This window comes from Podarcis erhardii, assembly GCF_964252035.2.
Source record: "Podarcis erhardii genome assembly, chromosome: 4".
Classification (NCBI taxonomy): domain Eukaryota; kingdom Metazoa; phylum Chordata; class Lepidosauria; order Squamata; family Lacertidae; genus Podarcis; species Podarcis erhardii.
Genome location: NC_138508.1, coordinates 41,661,484 through 41,679,825, shown reverse-complemented (window position 1 = coordinate 41,679,825; position 18,342 = coordinate 41,661,484). Strand labels below are relative to the sequence as shown.

The 18,342-nt window shown below is 37.7% G+C and overlaps 1 protein-coding gene across 3 annotated transcripts in view; it reads right to left on the bottom strand.

Moving 5' to 3' along the window:
• The window catches only part of EPHA6 (EPH receptor A6), a 348,542-nt gene that overhangs the window by 167,506 nt on the left and 162,694 nt on the right, over positions 1 to 18,342 (bottom strand). For all 3 annotated transcript variants that reach the window (XM_081859642.1, XM_081859643.1, XM_081859644.1), the window contains exons 4-5: positions 11,978 to 12,133; positions 8,460 to 8,795 (exon numbers count right to left, since the gene is read on the bottom strand). In XM_081859642.1, the coding sequence (XP_081715768.1) occupies positions 8,460 to 8,795; positions 11,978 to 12,133 (492 nt within the window). The remainder of the gene's footprint in view (positions 1 to 8,459; positions 8,796 to 11,977; positions 12,134 to 18,342) is intronic.

The window sequence follows — 18,342 nt, the reverse complement described above, 5'->3', positions numbered from 1 at the left end:
TGCTGACTTGAAAAAGCTGATCTCTCTCATGGGAAAGTTGTTAGAGATGAATGAGAAAGGCTTTGTTTTGTCTACGAGCCCCTCAAACCCGAAGTTATCTGAAGATATACCAACTGAATTGGAAAAAGACTCGTTGCTCAAAACACAGGCAGCTGGACAAGAAAAAGAACCAAAGATTGAGGAGGAGAAGATATCTGCCAAGCAGGAGGAGCTGAAAGAAGGGACGGCTGAGATGATACAGAAGAGAAAAGAGAACTGGAGACCTGCTAAGAAGAACCTTAAATTGACCAAGGTGAAAGTCGGACTAGTTGGGACATATAGATTTTGGAAACAGTGTTGGAGCACCACCTGTAAACAAGTAGGATTCATTGGAAGAATCACGGTCAGTACCGAGAAAAAATATGTTCGACCCTGGGTGTTAACCAAGAGAGACTTCCGAAGAAACCGGCTGAAAGGGACTGAGAGAGACTTGCGTGCCTTGGACGTAAGATCACCAGGCTAAAAAGATGGACCAAATGGATTTTGGTTAGGGATGGAAACCGGGGAGGGAAGGGTGGGACTTAACAGTCCGAAGGGGGTCTGTTCTTTCTTTGCTTTAGGAGTATAAAAATTATAGGTTTTTTTTTAATTATTATTATAAAAATGGGGAATCGGTGGAGGGGAAATAGTGGCAACCTTAGGAAGGGTATATTATTTTGTTTTTTCTTTTTTTTTCTTCTTCTCTCTCTCTCTATATAGGGCTAAGGTATATATTTTAATAAATGGCTAAGGTATAATAATGAATTAAAGTTTAATTCTATTATAAAAAATTATCTTAATTAAACTAGGGTTAAGTGATTTTAAATAAACTACGTTTTAGGATATTAAGTGGAAAACTTGCTTGAATAAACAATTGAAGATGGAATACAATAAGGGGAGACGTGGGGAAGTCTTGAAAAGAAGTTAAGGAAAATGAGTTTAAAAGGTGGAAACCTTTTTTTGTTGTTTTTTGTTTTTTCTCTGGTCTTTTTACTTTTTCCTTACCTCTTTTTTTTTCTTTTTCTGCTCTGTTATTTGCAACCTTTTGAAAAATTTAATAAAGATCATTATAAAAAAAAAAATATTATTATTATTAATCTGCCTTCTTGCTTATAACCAGTCTAGCAGGAAAATTGGGGGATGGTGGAGGGGACTAGAATTGGCTCTGCCTGTCATTGGCTCTGGCTCCACATACTGTTTGCTTCCTGCCTTGTGCCCTGCCAGTGCCACCAGCCACCACTGTATAGATACCTTTTATGTACACAAATGGATTGGACAATGGATCAAAATATGCACTGTGTCTGAACAGATACAAGAATCAGCCCACTAAAACTCTAGAGTAGGGGTGGACAGAGGGTAGATTGAGATCTTGTAGTAGATCTCTTTAGTTATTCGAAGCAGATCATCAAAGGCTCCCAATTATTTAACAAGGATAACAGCAAAAAAGGTTTTCCCTTTTTAAATTAGGCTGCTAACATGAAGGAAGTCTGGATATGTTTGAGAGAAAATCAGGAGTGGATTATTGAGTGGTAGGTCTGTGAGCTCAGTTCTAGTACTGGAAACAAATTCCATGTGCTGAGAGACACCTTATCTGTATGAATCACATGTCTTAATATGCTATTATTCTGCTGTTTTACTATTTTTATGTTATAGTTTTGTTTTAATTATATTACTTTTTTTGTTGTACACCGCTCAGATATTTTAAAAAACATATTAAGTGGTTTATATATGTTTTAAATAAATAAATAAAATTCCCAGTAAAAAATAAACAAATGGTGGCTATTTTTAAGTGTATTTAAAGGCCTTGAACATAAGAAGAGCCTGCTGGATCAGAACAATTGCCCACCTAGTCCAGCACCCTGTTCTTACAATGGACGAACAATTGCCTGTGGGAAACTAGTAGCTTTGGATTTTCAATGAAAGGGAAGGAAATGAAAATATGCTATAATGGCTGGTTATAGAATTTTTTCTGAGATGAGAAGAAGAGGAATGGTTAGTGAAACATTAATCCCAACCTTGGCATTTGACTACCTAGCCACAATGGCAAATGTTATTTCCTGATAACAGAATATATTTTCTAGACAACAACATGAATCTTCTCACTGTGTATACAACTCCTCGGTTACCACTGGATGCTACTATCCTAGGGTAATTATAATTCAGTCTTTCATGTGTATATACATTGGCAAACTACTTGTAATTTTAATTATATTTTCTCATTCTGTAACTGTTAGGTATACATTTTGTTTGTGCTGAAGAGAACAAACAAATCAAGGGGCGCTTGTGCTTGAGGTTCTGCAAAGTATCTTGCACAACATTCAAAATGAATTGTTTACTGTATATTTCCAAAACGTATTAAAACCTTTTCACAGTAACTCTCTCTTTCTGTTACTATTCCCTAAGAGGCAAGCTTGAAAGCATGTAAAAATGCAATCTAAAACCAGAGCTGGAAGACAAGGCTTCTTCATTATAAGTAGGTGAATGTGTTATTTAAAAATACTGTTTTGAAGCTAATTCAGCAGTAGAATGAATAGATTTATAAGGGCTGCAAAAATATGAAAACTTTAAATCGGCTTTCAAAACTATCTCAGCATGCACAACTTAATGCCATCACAATATAGAAATGAAATCAGTCACTGGGTCAAGGCCTTTGGCAAATCCATATGGAAGAGACTCAAACTCATAGAAGGAGAAGAGGTTATGGAGCATAATGAAGAAACTACATTTTAAGAAGCAAATGAATTGAAACAACCTGTTACGAACATAATTGCTTTAAAGACCCCACAGCAAACATCAGCAGAATTGGTTTGTAATTTACCACGTCCTTCACTTTGAACATGCTCCCTAAAGGTTTGTGTGAAAGTCATGACACCTACAAGAACAATTTTTTCCTGACTGACTAGCCATGATTAATGTCTCCCTTTACTGCTTTTGACCAAACTAATTCCTTTTGCTAGGAAAGGAAAGAAGCCTTCAGTTTGCTTGTCATGAAGTCAGAGCACCAGAGATCGTGTTTTAATTTAAATCCCTCTCAGAAATGTTTGGGTAAACTCTGAAAAAAGAATACTGCTAATGTGACTGAAGAATTTCAGCAGTCAGTCAATTAAGTATTGTGGCAAAGGTTTCTAATTACACTACTGAAGTCACAATCTTATCTTGGGAATATCTTGTACTGAACTGAGGCTATATCAGTCAGTAATGACTCTTCTAACTGTATCAGTCAGTGATAAAGATTCCAACTAAATGAAGCGAGCCTGATTACTTTAATTTGGTTCTTTGCAGTGGCAGGAATATATATAGCACAAGGTGGCTTATTCTTGAGAGGAAAAAACACTCAAGTTGTAGAACAGTTTCAAGAGCTTCTTAAGGTTCATTGTATCAACTCTGCAGAGATTTCTATACACTGTTAGATCAAATTGCAAAAACTTGAAAACCAAACCTATGCTTTCATTTCTTTAGCTATATGCTTTGATAAATACATTATCTGCGCGCACACACGTACACACATACGAGTGCTTTTTTTCTAAAAAATATTTTAGGGGTACTCTCACTTTCCTACTCATATTGAAATACTGCCTCTCAATGAGGCCAAACTTAGATTCATAAAATGTTTAGGGGTACCCCTGCGTACCCCCAGAAAAAAGCACTAAATATAGTATAAATACATGGCTCACTTTGTCTTTCACGAGGTAAACACAAATGTGATATTGTATACAATGAAAAATGATGGCAGTTAGTTTGTTCACAGAGAGTATCATAATGATGTCATATCATAGAACTTGGATGTCATATCATATGACCCTTGGAGTTGGAAGGGACTCCAAGGGTCATATAGTCCAACCCCCTACAATGCCGGAGTCTCAACTAAAACATCTATGGCAGATGGCTATCCAAGCTCTGCTTTAAAACTTCCACGGAAACAGGATATGCTGCAGAGCAGGAAGAAAAATTTGAGGGAAGGGAACATGTCACTTTTTTCTTTCTCACCCTCCTGAAGCCTCTTCTTACTCTTCTATCATGATAAAAGTGCTCAGATTCAGGTCTGCAATAGATGTTTCATCTCTGACTCAGATATTAGTAAAAGCCAATCATATTTAATTATGACATAGTCCCTCATCACCTTTGTTTCTAAACTGCCTGTCAGGTAAAAATTGTTCTGTTCATCAGTTGGAGAAGCAAGATAAATTGAAGGAAGAGTCACGCTTCCCTCAGGCGTACTCAAGAGTAACATCTTGGATTCTGTTTTGATATTTGATGCCCTCCAACTGCGCTGGCTAGAGCTGATGGGAATTCCTTTTGGAAATTTACCTTACACACTGGGCCCAGCAGGATAATGTTAACTGGACATGAAAATTATGGTAAGTTGACAGGCACATACCAGCAACAGAATCCTGTGATCTAAATTTGACCAATTGCACTTACATATGGGAATATGAAGGCATTTCATTACCACTGGTGTGAGAGACTGTGGCCACATTCACATCATATGGTACCCACTTTAAACAATTATGGTTTCCTCTAGAGAATTATGGGAACTATTGTTTGTTAAGGGGGCTGAGAGTTGTTAGGAGGCCCTATTCCCCTCCCAGAGCAATAATTTTCAGAGTGGTTTACCAGTCAATCAATCTTCACTAGGAACTCTAGGAAAGTGCAGCTCCATCCATGGTAGGCAACTGACCAATTTCTCAGACGTGGGGGACCACTCACCCACAATGCTCCTGTCTTGTTAGGATCCAAGCTTAGCTTGTTTTTCCTCATTGAGCTCACAACTGTGCCCAGGCACCAGTCCAGGGACTGCACAGCCTCTCTCAGTTCAGATGTTACGGAGAAACAGAGCATACTGATGGCACCTTATTCCCAAACTCCTAATGACCGCTTCCAGAAGCTTTATATAGATATTAAAAAGCACTGGTATTATCCTCTGCAGCAGCCCATAACACAACCCCCAGGGAGCTGAAAAGCACTATCCCAATACTACTGTTTGCCTTTGGTCCTGGACATAGGAACCACTGTAACACAGTGTTCCCATTCCCCACTCTGTTATGACACATCCCTACATAGTGTCCTAGACTGACCATCTAGCAGTCAGAGCACCTATCTCTGGTCAATATTTATCTTACCGCATTTCTCACAGAGTATTTCATTGAAACTAATTAATATATAGATTTACCTCGCAGTCTATATCTGTGTTGGACTTGAAATTGTTTCATCTGTTTTTGTTTGTTGATGTTTTTATTATTGCTAGCTTCAAAATGTTTCATGGGAAGTAATACCTTAATGGAACAAATTGATAAATAAATTAAGAGAGCTTTGATTTTCTGACCTTTATTCAACAAATGTGGTGGTCTTAAACATATTGTACAACTTGTTACTACCCCAAACCACAATGCATGCCTTCTGAGACAGGCTCCCGGGCAAGTCACATGACCCATGCCTCATTCCCCCCCCACCCGGTATTCTTTTCAGGGCAAGAGCACAGCACAAGAAAGGATGAGAATGAGGCACCAAATATGGCTGCTGAGAACTTGCATGAAAAAAACGGGATAACCCGTTTCCCCCCAGGACACTTAGAAGGTATGCTTATATCCCGTCCCCTCGTATAAGAATCTCATTAATCTTTTTGAGGTTGGACTTTATGCACAATACTCTACAACAAATTCCAAGGAGCTCTAATCTTTACATTCCTTTACCACCGTTGTTATGCCAGCAATGGAAAGAAAGCTATGCTGGTTCATATCCTTGGGATTCCTGTGTAAATGTGCATGGCCAGAGAGATGGCATAAGATTTATCTTTAAAGACAGCAGATATGTATCTTTTACCACTGTCTGCTTTTCATATAACTGTGTTGGTTTCCACTGTAGTTTATCCAAGCAAGGAAAGGCCTCTGCCTTTGTAATCTATGATAGCCCGACAGTAAAACCCAAGTGTGTACGCTGCTTGCATTCCCCACAATAATTCTTCCATTATTAACAGTGCTACTGGTAAAGCTTCAAAGAATTTAAGGATCACTTTTCAGAGTCTCAGTCAGTTTATTTGGACATAAAAGAAGAGTTTTGCAGAAAAAGACATGGTGATAAATGAAATGGCAAGCCTTCATAAAGCATGTTTATGAAGGTAGCACCAGTTCTGCTGCCTAGAAATGGATGTACAAAAGAGGGATGGTTGAAAACTATATATTTTAAAGAGCAAAGGTAAATTATGTCAGTATCTTTGCAAAGAAAATTAATGACTTTGGGGGCATTGATGCAAATTATATAGCAAGTGCAATAGCCATTTGAAAACTGCACACTAGTAAGTAAAGGGCTGCACACATATCTTAACAATGGTAGTGAACAGGTATTCTCCTCCTCCCTAGAAATTGAGGAAATGTAAAGTAGAGAATAAGCTGTTAAGTAAATTTAAATGTAGTTGAAATAGGCCATTAGAGTGTTTTCAAAAATACATGTTAGTAGAACAATTAAAAAGCTGTGCAGCAGGGCAAGCCTTATAGACAAAAATATATAAATATGGAAGGAAGCTCATGTGAACTCTGTTTAATTATTGCTGTTTATTTCACTTACCAATATGATTTCTCTCCCTTTTATAGAAGTGCTATTAGAACAGTGATTACTACCCACAGGGCTATACAGTTAAAGGTGGTGGCTCACAAGGAGTCATGGGGAGATGAGATATAAATGGTTTGGAAATACCCTTTTGATGATACTGTTGGTTCTGACTGCTGAGATTTGAGGCAAAGCTGCTCATTCATCCCCAAACTTCTCGATGTGTGAATGTGTGTGTGGGTATTTTTAATTTTTTTCTGCTCAATAGTGTTGGGGGGATGGGAGGGTGGGGGTGAAGAGGAAATTGGGATGAAGGGACTCACAACCCAGGATACTTTAAGCCAGAGGTGAGGAACCTATGCTTTCCATCTGTTGCTGAATTATAGCCGTCATCATCCCTGACCACTGACAATGCTGGTAGAGGCTGATGGGAATCCAATAGCAACCAGAGGCTCATAGATTTTGCACCTCTGCAAAAAGGGTTTTGCATCTGATAGAATCCTTGTAAAACAAATTAGGATTGGAAGAAGTGCTTTCCCACTGATCCTAATTAATTTGAAGCCCTTTTGATAATTTGGGCAGGATTCACCAAACCAGTCCCGTAAGTGGAAGTCCTGCACAAGGACATTTGCTTCTGCAAGCATCTTTCCTCCCTCTCTTCCCCCTATGCCAGCTGAAATTGGTTTGGCAGAGGGTTGGGAGAACTTCCAGAACAATGCGCAGGGGGAGGAGGCATTGTTCCATTTGGCAAGCTGGAACACTTCCACAGACAGAACAAGTAGAAGATGCTAAATTCCACCCTTTTAGCCTATGTGTCTCCTGGACAGCAATGAGCATGCTCAAACCTTGTCATGCCATTATTATTATTATATTATTATTATTATTATTATTATTATTATTATTATTATTATTATTAAAATGTGAACATCCCCCACAAGCATCTAGGGTTCTCCTTGGCATGCAGACACACCAGGTCATCATGCAGCCACAACACTGATTAAATACCTACATAAGGCTTTAAATTACTGGTAAGTGTGAATTTGATTTTAAGTTCTGAAGGTTGGTTTTCTATTGGACATACATATTGATCATTGTAGCCGTCAACTTAATAAAACCAAGATGAAGCCATACTTGTCAGTCTGTATGTAACTGTCTTCCTATACAACTGGCACAAAAACAATAGGGAGGCCTGGGGACAATAACTGAATATTCTCCCTTTAGTAATTCCAATACCAATTCCATATGGACCAAATTCTATATGGTCATTCATATAAGAATGTCATAATATATAAAAACTTTACATTTGTACCTATCAAACTAGCTGGGGAGATACATTTTGTGAAATTAAATTCATGAGACATGTATCAATATGTATATATCGATATTTTAAATATCTGAAGTACATTTCTTACACAGATAAACATGGAGATGCTCGGTGCAACCAAATGACTGAAGTCAATGGAAATGGTACCATTGACTTCAATGGGATGACAGCTGCAATTACAGTCACACCCACTGTGTACTATTGAAATGAATGGAGTTTACAGAGTTTACACAGTAGCAAGCCTCGACTTTCCCACCAGTAATTCCACACTGTAAAACAGAGAAAAAACACAGAACTTCAGGCATGCCTTTAAAAAATTAAGTATATGTCCCAGCGTTGTATTAATTTCAGTTAATGCAACACCTGGATAGCCCCATAAATTTTAACAAAACACCTCCTATTTCATCCTAAAACCATTTCCTCTCCACCGCACAAAATAGTAACATGGAAGAATAAATGATCTGAGTAGATTTAAGTGTTTCTATTGACTCTGGCGGGGGGGGGGGGTCACAAAATGTACTGTTAACTGACATAAGCTCTAAGTATATCTGATATACAAATAGCACAAACTTACCATCTTGATCTGTAGTGATTGTGATAGCTGTGAACTGCTTGGGTGAAAAACTTAATTCAGAGACTCCATTCATGGCTTCTATTTCAAAAGTGTAGTTCACATGAGACACAAAATCAAGCACAGTTACTGAGGAATTGATTAGTCCAGTATGTCTTGGAATGAATCGGATGCCTCCTCCACATATCTCACACTGGCTGGCATCAGATCCACATTTCTTGCAAATGACACTATATGTGAGGTCTTTTCTTCCTCCTGTGTCACTCGGTGGGCTCCATTCCAACATGAGAGCTGTTTCATTTATGTTAAAAATTACGTTCCTTGGAGCAGAAGGAGGCCCTAAGGAAAAGGGGAAATAGTTTGTCATTAGAACTAGTATATATTTATGTGTGTTTTAACCCCCAAAGTCCTCTTTCATCATTTACAGAAACAGATTAAATGTGGCAAACATGGTACATTCTTACACACTTAAAAACAAAACAAAAGCCAGCTACCCTCATATTGTTCTTAAGGAACATGTAAACTGTCCTACAGGAACTCATGCCAAGATCACAAAAAAACATGTTAGACACAAAGTCAGGAAACAAAGTCAGATAAAATACTAGGAACAGAACTCGAGACTGATTCAAGATGGGGCTTGTATGATTAGGATGACAAAATATGCCCGCACCATAGAATCTGGTATCTGGATTTTAAACTCTCAGGGCCACAACTATTTTCACCCATTGACTTTTATCTACAAATGCCAACAGGAATAGAAATATAGAGAATTCTGCCAATCAGATGTTTGTAGGGGAAACAGAATCAGGGAGTTGAAACTTCCTCCCATTTCTGCTCTTGAAGAATCAGTCTTAAGAATTTTAGCCCTTTCTTTAAAAAAAGGCTTTTGTATCAGAGAGGGAGACTATGTGCAGCATCACATCCAATTATTGACAAAACACCTTTATGCTATCTTGATTTATTTTAGTTTGCGTATGTTATGTATAATTATATTCAGTGTGCACCAGAAAAAAAATATGCATGTTAGTTTCTTTTTCAATTTCCCAATGATTGCTAATAGTTCTGTTTGGTAAAGCAATGTACAGAGAATCTTGGTCTTATTTTAGGATAAAAATATGATTTATTATGCATTCATATTGCTCTGAACAGGAAAATTGTTATCAATTGTAGTAGGAGTGTTTCAAAGTTTATAACTGTCCGCCTGCAGATACTGAAGATATAGACACCCTTCATACTCAAGGGCCCTCGTGCCAATTTGCATGACGATTAAATAGGTTTTTAATTGCCATTAAATTATGCCATCTAAACTGTGATTTCATGCAAATATTAAGCTGTAATGACATGCAGTGAATCATTTACTAAGATTTAGAACTTGGAACAAAGAGAGACAATTAATTCTAATCCTCAGATTCTGCTAAATTATGTGTCATTGGGATTTTTATGAATGTGGCCTGATTGCTTTGTTATCACTTATAAATTATGCATAGATTATATGTCACATTGGGGGGGGGGGAACTGGCAGCCATAACCTTTTTGCAGGCATCTGTGAGCAATACGCTCAGGAATTTCTTCATGCTATATATTTTGTTTAGGCAAGCAAGTATACTGACAGTTTTAAAAGATTAATGTTTTTCACCAACATGCATCAGACATTGTGACTATTCCAGTTTTGCGCAGTAAAGGTATAATAATTATACTAATGCCTGTATAATTTATTTTATAGAAAAGAATAAAATGCTGCCTGGGATCCAGAAAGGGACGTTGAATATACAAAGGGATCTTGGTGTACATTCAAAAATTGTTTTGACACTACTTTGGGCTTCAGAAATGGCTTACTGTCTGGAACTGCTGTTGTAGAAACATGGCAAAGTTGTAGTAAGGATGAAGGATTTGTTATGTCATTCTCTAGTCCTTGATCAGTATATCTTTAATATATGCTTTTCTTACTGAATTGCAATCCAGCTTCAACATCCCATTAACCTATCCCATCATATAAGTAGAATAAAGTGTTGCACCATTCAGGAACAAGATAGATTGAAATTGTACTGATGTGCACATGGTAAAATCATAAATTAGAAAGAAGCCAACTGTGGTTTATTTTCTTTTATAACTATTAATATGTCTTGTTTATAAACAAAATATTAAGCACTGATGACTATTAAGAATCAGAAAGTGATTCAGGAAGGCAAGAGGTATCAGACAATTTTGCAAATGTCTCTTTTCCACCCTAATGACCCTTTGCCTCTGCAGCTGTCCTTCTGGAGGTTTAACAGTCCCAAAGGCAGTTAGAACACAGTTCTCATAGTATTTAATTAGAGTATGTGCAACCTAGATTTAAGTGTTCAACAAATTCAGGGTAATAGTAGAAGTTGTTGTTTGCCATTACTGTCATCATAATCATCATCACCATCACCTCCTGGAACAGGACGATCCATCCTCTCCAGATTCCTAGCACTATGGGTTTGGCCAGTTGTCATGGTGCTGAGCAGGATTTTTATTTTTTAAATACCATATCTAAACTGGACATTGCTAAGGAGTTACCGTATTTTTAGTCCACTTATTCTGTACTGTCAGGCTACGATGACACCTTTGTTTACTTGGGTGTTGTAATGTAATGTAATCTCGGAGTGGAGTTGAGAAAGTGCGAGAACATGATAAATATTCTGAAACAGTTGTAAGGCAGCTTCCTAAGCTATCTTCCATAACTCATAAATCAAGCTCCTCAGAGCCTGCCAGATTCACCATCCTAAGGCTTATTGGCATGTGGTAAGGGGCTGGTAATGTGGGTCGGGTTTCCTCAGCAATTCATTTGAATGAGCGGGTTGTGACAGCCATGGCAATATGTATAACTGTTTGAGACTCTTCGCCAGAGTGCTGTAATGGAAGTTCAATATGACTTTTCACACAGTTAGACTATGTTACTTCCAGCCAGGACTGCCTTTGGGAGTGGCTGATGGGAATTGGAATAGCTTTATTTTGTTTTAATTGGTCATTTGATCCTGAGCCATAAGGTTATAGTCCCATTTTAAACTCTAAGCACTGCAACTATATCTGAGTCTGTAAAAGGGGTCTGGTATTTATTTTTCCAAGGGCATTTTCGGGATAAGGATATATATAGATATGTTGCAGTACATGGAGTGTTTTCATCCATGTACTGCATGGATGAAATGCTCATTTTGTACAAGGGTGTCCCCCCCCCCTTGTACACATTATATATTATGTATACTAGTACCCAGATTTGAAACGTGTGGTCACTCTGTTATTAACACAGTTCTGGTAACATTCTATCTAGTATTGTGGTGGTGTTTTTAAAAGGCACTTTAGATTGAAGAGCATTTTTTGCTTATTTAAAGGAGCACTGGGAATAAATGAAAACCTGATTTGCATTCTTGATTAACGAAAACATGCTCTCATACTTTTAGCTTTTGTGAGAGGAATATAAAATAAGTGCTATTTTTGTCTTCTGAGATAATGAGAGAGACAAGGAAAGAATTTCAAATACCAGTATGATTCACACTTACGGGTACATGCCATAGTTGCTGGATCCTTCTCAGCTCGAAAGTAACCCTTTTCACACTGACACACAGACGTTGCTTCCACAAAGGTTTGGCTGTGTGGAGGGCATTTTGAACACTTTATATTCCCAGCAAATGCTTTGTAGAATCCTGACCTACAAGCTGTAAAAACAGAAGAACAGTTGATTTGATTAAGTATACCTCTTTTTCTAAATGTAAAATTCAGATCCATCATTCAGCCTGACTCTCCCAGTGTGACCTAGAAACAGAACCTAGCTTGAGTTTATACAGACAGCAGCAAGTTTGATTCTCAATGTTTGAGGTCAATAAAGGAAGAAAGCAGGTTCCCTTCAGATAATGAATGTTTATATTTCTCCTTGCTTTCCCCCATATGAATATGAGCATGAGTCCTATATATGAGCAAGAGAAGTAGGGGCACTATTGTATTATTTTATTCATTATAATTTAGTTTATAGCCCTATTAAAATGCAAAATACAATCCTTTGTTTAGACAGTAAAACCTATAATAATGGAAAACAGCAGAGACAACAACAATTACTACCACACCACCTAGTTTTGTATCTATGCCAATATAAAACCAGCAAAGTAAATTAACTTGATGCAGGAATCTGAAAGCACCAAAAATTAATAATATGCCCATTAAAATTAAAAGGCTTTGGAGGAAAGAAAAAGATTTTCACTCAGTGCCTAAAAGACCATCACATGGGACTAGAGGTAAAGAAGACCATGTTTCTGTATCATTGGGTGGGGATCATTTCCTACATGTGAAATTCAGATATACAAAGCTTTCTTCCCCCAGTGAATTATGAACTTTTGCTTTCATGATGTGTTTTGCTGCTTTTATTTTTCTATATTATCTGCTCTCTATTTAATTGGAAATGTCAACCACTATACTGTAGTTTATGTTTTCTTTTTTCTTTGTACTTTTGATTTTTGCATTAATGAAAACTTTGATCCTGCAGAATATATATGCAGTATGCATTTGTGTGCCACACAAACTGAAATGCACTGAAATCCCTATGGGATGAGTATGCACTCATACATTATACACATAATCAACGCAGGAATTTGGTAGATCCCATATATGCCACGTGGTCACTGCATATCAGAACGAATCTAAACTATTGATCTTTTGAGTTATCTAGGTACATTAAAATGATGCAGTTCCTGTATGTAATACATACTCACATATGTATTTAAGTAGACTACTATCAGCCATTATCTATGTAACTAGATAAGGAATTGCAAACAATATGTATGTGATTTGTCTTCTTAGTTGAACAGCAGAGTTGTGTGCATACAGACCTTTAAGTACAAATAAAATTTCACCAGTCAGAAGTTCAAGAGGAGGAAGAGGAGCTCAATTCAGTCTCCCTTGCTTCCTCTTCTATGTCATACAGTTGGTTGATCAATGCAGTGGTGGATCTGGGGCTCTCAAATTTCAGTGGCACCCTGCGCAGCGCTAAAATTTGGCACCCCTTGCCTCTCTCACTCCATTCTACAGCATTCACACCAGCCTAAAACTGCCTCTGATCAATGTTCAGCTTTTTAAAAAAGGACTACCGCTCACAACCCTAGCAGCTCTACCTGTGTTCTTTTGGAACAGAAGCCACAAGTCTCTTCTCCTCCAAATAATTCTGATATTAGGGAAGGTGAACAGGTACGGAAGTGGAACAATGTGCAATAATTTCCTATTGGGGAACTTCATTTCCACTGTGTATACCTCTTAACTTCAGCATATACAGTATTCTTTCTTTCTTTAGTGAATTTTAAAGCCACCCATTAGTTAACAGCAGTTTCATACCCTTAAAAACAGGTACAACCAAATCATTTCAGGAATAGGGGGAATTATTTTAAAGATTGCAACAGAATCACAGAAGATTACATCAAAATCACTAAAAATCCCAGCAAAGCTATAAAATGGCAATAAAACCAGTTATAACAAGCCTGAGCAAACAAAAGTTCTCCACATCATTGAAAGTACTTTAGAATTTTGACCAGGCATTCTTTCCTAGGGAGAGTGGATATTCAAAGGGCCACAATGGCCAAGATTCCCTCTCCAATCACCATCCACCAAACTTAAGTGGAATATTCCAAGTAGGAATAGATCCACTGATGTATAGTCTGCCAGTCTCTAATCCAGATGGTTTATCCAGGAGCATGTTGCAACCAAGGTATCAAAAGTCACAAAGCAGAATTATCCAGGTACATTTTTGAGGTGAAAACTGGTCTGAAAACAGGTTGAAATGGATGCAGATAGTCAGAATCATCTAAGAGTGTCTGAGCTGTACAAACGGCAGCCACTTGAACAAACTGCCCAGGAAGAATATAGTTGTGACCAAGCAATAGTTGTTACAATTCAAATGTTACAAATATATATAAATATATTTTCCCAAGTGTTTAGCCTACAGGGAATCATGTGTGGAATTGATAACCTGATGGGAAGTCGATATAACACAAATAATACATTTGGAAGACTAAGACCATTCACAACAAGGTCAGTCCAAGTAAATTTAGCTAATAATCCAGTTATGCCATCATGCAAGGCAGATAGCGCAGAAGCTTTATGGTTAGTTTTACAAAACTACTGGAAAACCTCAAGGCCATACACAAAATGACACCATCATGGATACTAGATACATTCAAATAAAAATCAGGGCTTTATAGATATTATATGCTAACATGCTGAGAAAGTCCAAACAATCACAGGCTTGGAATAATTGAATGGTGCAGAATGTTGATTGCCAGATTCAAGATGAAAAAAATAAGCAAGTTCTTTTTTACAGGCCAATGCATATGCAATCAGAATCTGAAATAAGCATCTCAGTGCCTATATGCAGTGGTAGTGTATAGCTGATTTTCAGTAGTAATAGCTCACCTTTTAATGTCTGCACAAAACAAAAGTTTCCATTAAGATTTTACCAGGCCCATAAGTGCTAGTAATGCTTTTAAAAAACTTGTTTACAAAGTTTTTTCAGTAAGAAGAACAAAAGAAAGATAATTTGAATTTCCAAGAGAGTATATGTAAATTCATACCTGAAAACAACTTATAGCTAAGGTAATACATGTATGTCTTTTAAGTCTTCCTCTTTATGTTTAAAATTAATGTTATGTGAAAGATGATTTTGTTGTAAGAGAAACAATTTCAGTCTCTCTCTCTCTTGAAAAGTAGACAATCCTTTCACAGAAACTGGTGGAGCTGATTACATAATGGGATGGAATACTATATTTTAATGTCTACCAGTCCTACGCTGCTAGGGCACTGGGGACCCCCAACACCTAGCACTGCAGAACCAAAGGTATTAGTGTAAGGGGTTGTGTTCATTGCTGTTGCCAGGCTGGAGCAAATCTGGACTAACAGCTATGTTACTCTTCCCTCTTACCTCAACAAGTACACGGACTTGCAAGCAGGGGTTTTACAGCCTTCTTAGAAGGATGAGAAGTAGCCTATATTCCCTCTTACTGACTTTGAAATGAATAAATCCATATTTTCTAGGAATGAAATGCAATAAAGCTTTATCTCTGTAACCCAGTAATATCACCTCACAAAACCTTTTGCCATAAAATGTCATTCAAAGTGACCAATACAGGCTGTTTGTGGAGGTTTACCAAGAATGAGAACCAAGTTATACGAAACCATTTCTGTAGTGTCTAGAAAGTCCTTTCACTCAAACTCCCACTGCTCCTTTGTAAGGAAATCAGCTCTAGCCCGTGTATATATACAGTGATGTGAAATTAATACTTGTCAGAAGCTCTCCTAAATCACCCTCAGGGAATTGTCAGAGATCTCAAGAGATTAAATTGGATTATATCAAGTTTTCATAGCTACAGATATATCTTACCTAAGCTATATTTTTATTTAATTGTTCTTATAAGTTTTAGTGATTCAATTGTGTCTCACTATCTGGAAAACTGTAACAAGTCGTGGGAGCTAGCAAAGTTCCAGAAGTAGTAGGATACTGTGAGAATGAACAGCTTGGCCTTTAAATTCCTTTTCAGTTTGTGCTATGGGACATTTTTCTTTTGGTTCTCTTTTTCTGGAATTCTCTAGGGTACAGAGTGCTGAGGAAATGCACCTTTATCTCATTAGATCTGGGCAGCCATTCAGATAGTATGACATTCTACCAAGGCTGCCAAACAGGATTTGGGAACCTCCACTCTACCAGTAAAAGAGGACCCAAATTTGCATATGCTTTGTGTCATATGCAAATTTACATACTCTTCTCTGGGTCAGGTGACAAGCTTCCAAATAAATCAGGGGCTACACAGAACTAATAAACTGCATGACAAACAAAATGTCAACATGTGAAGTTTTTCTTCTTCCTATATTTCCTTACTAGAAAAGGCTTGGGGAAAATCTACACCGGTTGGTTCTATCATTAAAAATATGTTATAAAAAAATGTGACAACAGAGGGTGCTGCAGCAATACATAGGCAATGGGAAATTGCATTGAGAGTTGTTGTATAACACCTTCAAATTACACCAGGTTTACACAAACTGTAGCATGATTATTGCACTATGGTCTAGTGGCCATTTAAATATGTTCACTAAAGGATAAACCAGCATGGTGTAGTGGTTAAGAGCGGTGAATTTGTAATCTGGTGAACTGGATTTGATTCCCCACTCCTCCACATGCAGCTGCTGGGTGACCTTGGGCTAGTCACACTTCTCTGAAGTCTCTCAGCCTCACTCACCTCACAGAGTGCTTGTTGTGGAAGAGGAAGGGAAAGGAGATTGTTAGCCGCTTTGAGACTCCTTAAGGGGAGTGAAAGGTGGGCTTATCAAGTCCAAACTCCTCCCCCTCCCCCTCCTCCTCCTCCTCCTCCTCCTCTTCTTCAACCCTATGTAACTTGTTGCATTGCTCACAGGCAGCACAGTGTAATGACCTGTAAATCTTATATATTGAAATCATTGAAATCTCTTTCCAATGAAATAAATGGAACCCATAAGAGAAGTGCTTAACTTTGACCAGAATGAATTCTTTTAGAAGAGTTTCTAACATTGAGTCTGTTTACCACTATCTCCCCCCCCCCCCCAAAAGTCTATCACAACTTTTCTGGACTTTCTCAATCTTGTCTTTATTATCTTATAATGAAATTATTTGTTGGAAACTGTACCTTTATTTTTCATTTTTGGTCATGGTGACATGCTCCACAGTTATGCTGGAAACAGGATTTTAAAAAACACCTCAGAGATGCAATTAGATTGCTTAAAATAACCTTGGATGCATTTGTCATAGAAAAGGTCAGAGAAAAATGCCAAACTGGATTCTAGTTATTTACTGTACACTTTGACTTCTGCCCCCCTTACATTTGACAAAGTAATCTTCCAAAACTGTTCAAGAGTACAGGAAAGTGCAACTTTTTCCCCTTATAAAATACCCACAGTTTCTAGTCGATAGAGAAGGGACAATAAAGCATAAAGCACAGTCAAGTCCCTTTGATTTAACGGGATATAAAATGGTGAACTGGATCCTATCATAAGGATGAAATCCTACATATAACTGCTATAAGGAGCATTCTGTTTAATACAGATGCAAAATTGCTATGGACAAACAAGCTTAGAATTGTTCCTCATATGGAATGAATGCTCATTTAATTCTTCTTTCTTTATTCCTATATGGCAGGGATGTCCAGAGTTGTTGAGCTTTTTTTAGGGGGGTCAGGTCAAACAGTTGTAATCCAGTTGCATGAAATAACAGCTGTTATTTCCAGACTGGTGTTTATTGTGGTATTGTGGGATACTCCTGTAGACCAGCCAGCACAGAGAATGCTAGATGGACCAATGGACTGACTTCCTTTGCTCCCATAATTTAGATATACCATTTTATTTTACATATATACTAAGACTGAACAATTAAAGTTTGTTATCATACAGTCAAAATGACACCATCTACACACATGAGGGGTGTATAAGCAGGCTTTGAGGAAACCCTAAGTTGCCGTAGTTAAACAAACAAACAAACAAACAAACAAACAAACAAACAAACAAACAGGTAATGTGGAGGATTGTACAGGTTCACTGGCATGGAAAGTTGACTGCTAGAGAGGGGGAATGGAGTATCCAGCAAGAAGAGAAGCACTGTACACTACAATATTTTGTTGGAGACCCATTTGCCATTATAAGGCAGAGTTGCTATTGATTTATGATGATGATAATTATTATGATTCCTTACTGTAAAATTCATATACTGCCCTTCAGCCAAAGATCACAGGGCAGTTGCATCCAATGATGCATGAGTGGATCTCCCCTTCCTCTCCTCTTCCCAGGAATGCCAACAATCTTTTCTGGAGGGTCTCCCAATCCCCTGGAGCAGATTTTGAAGTATGGGAGTAAGACTGGGGGGCTG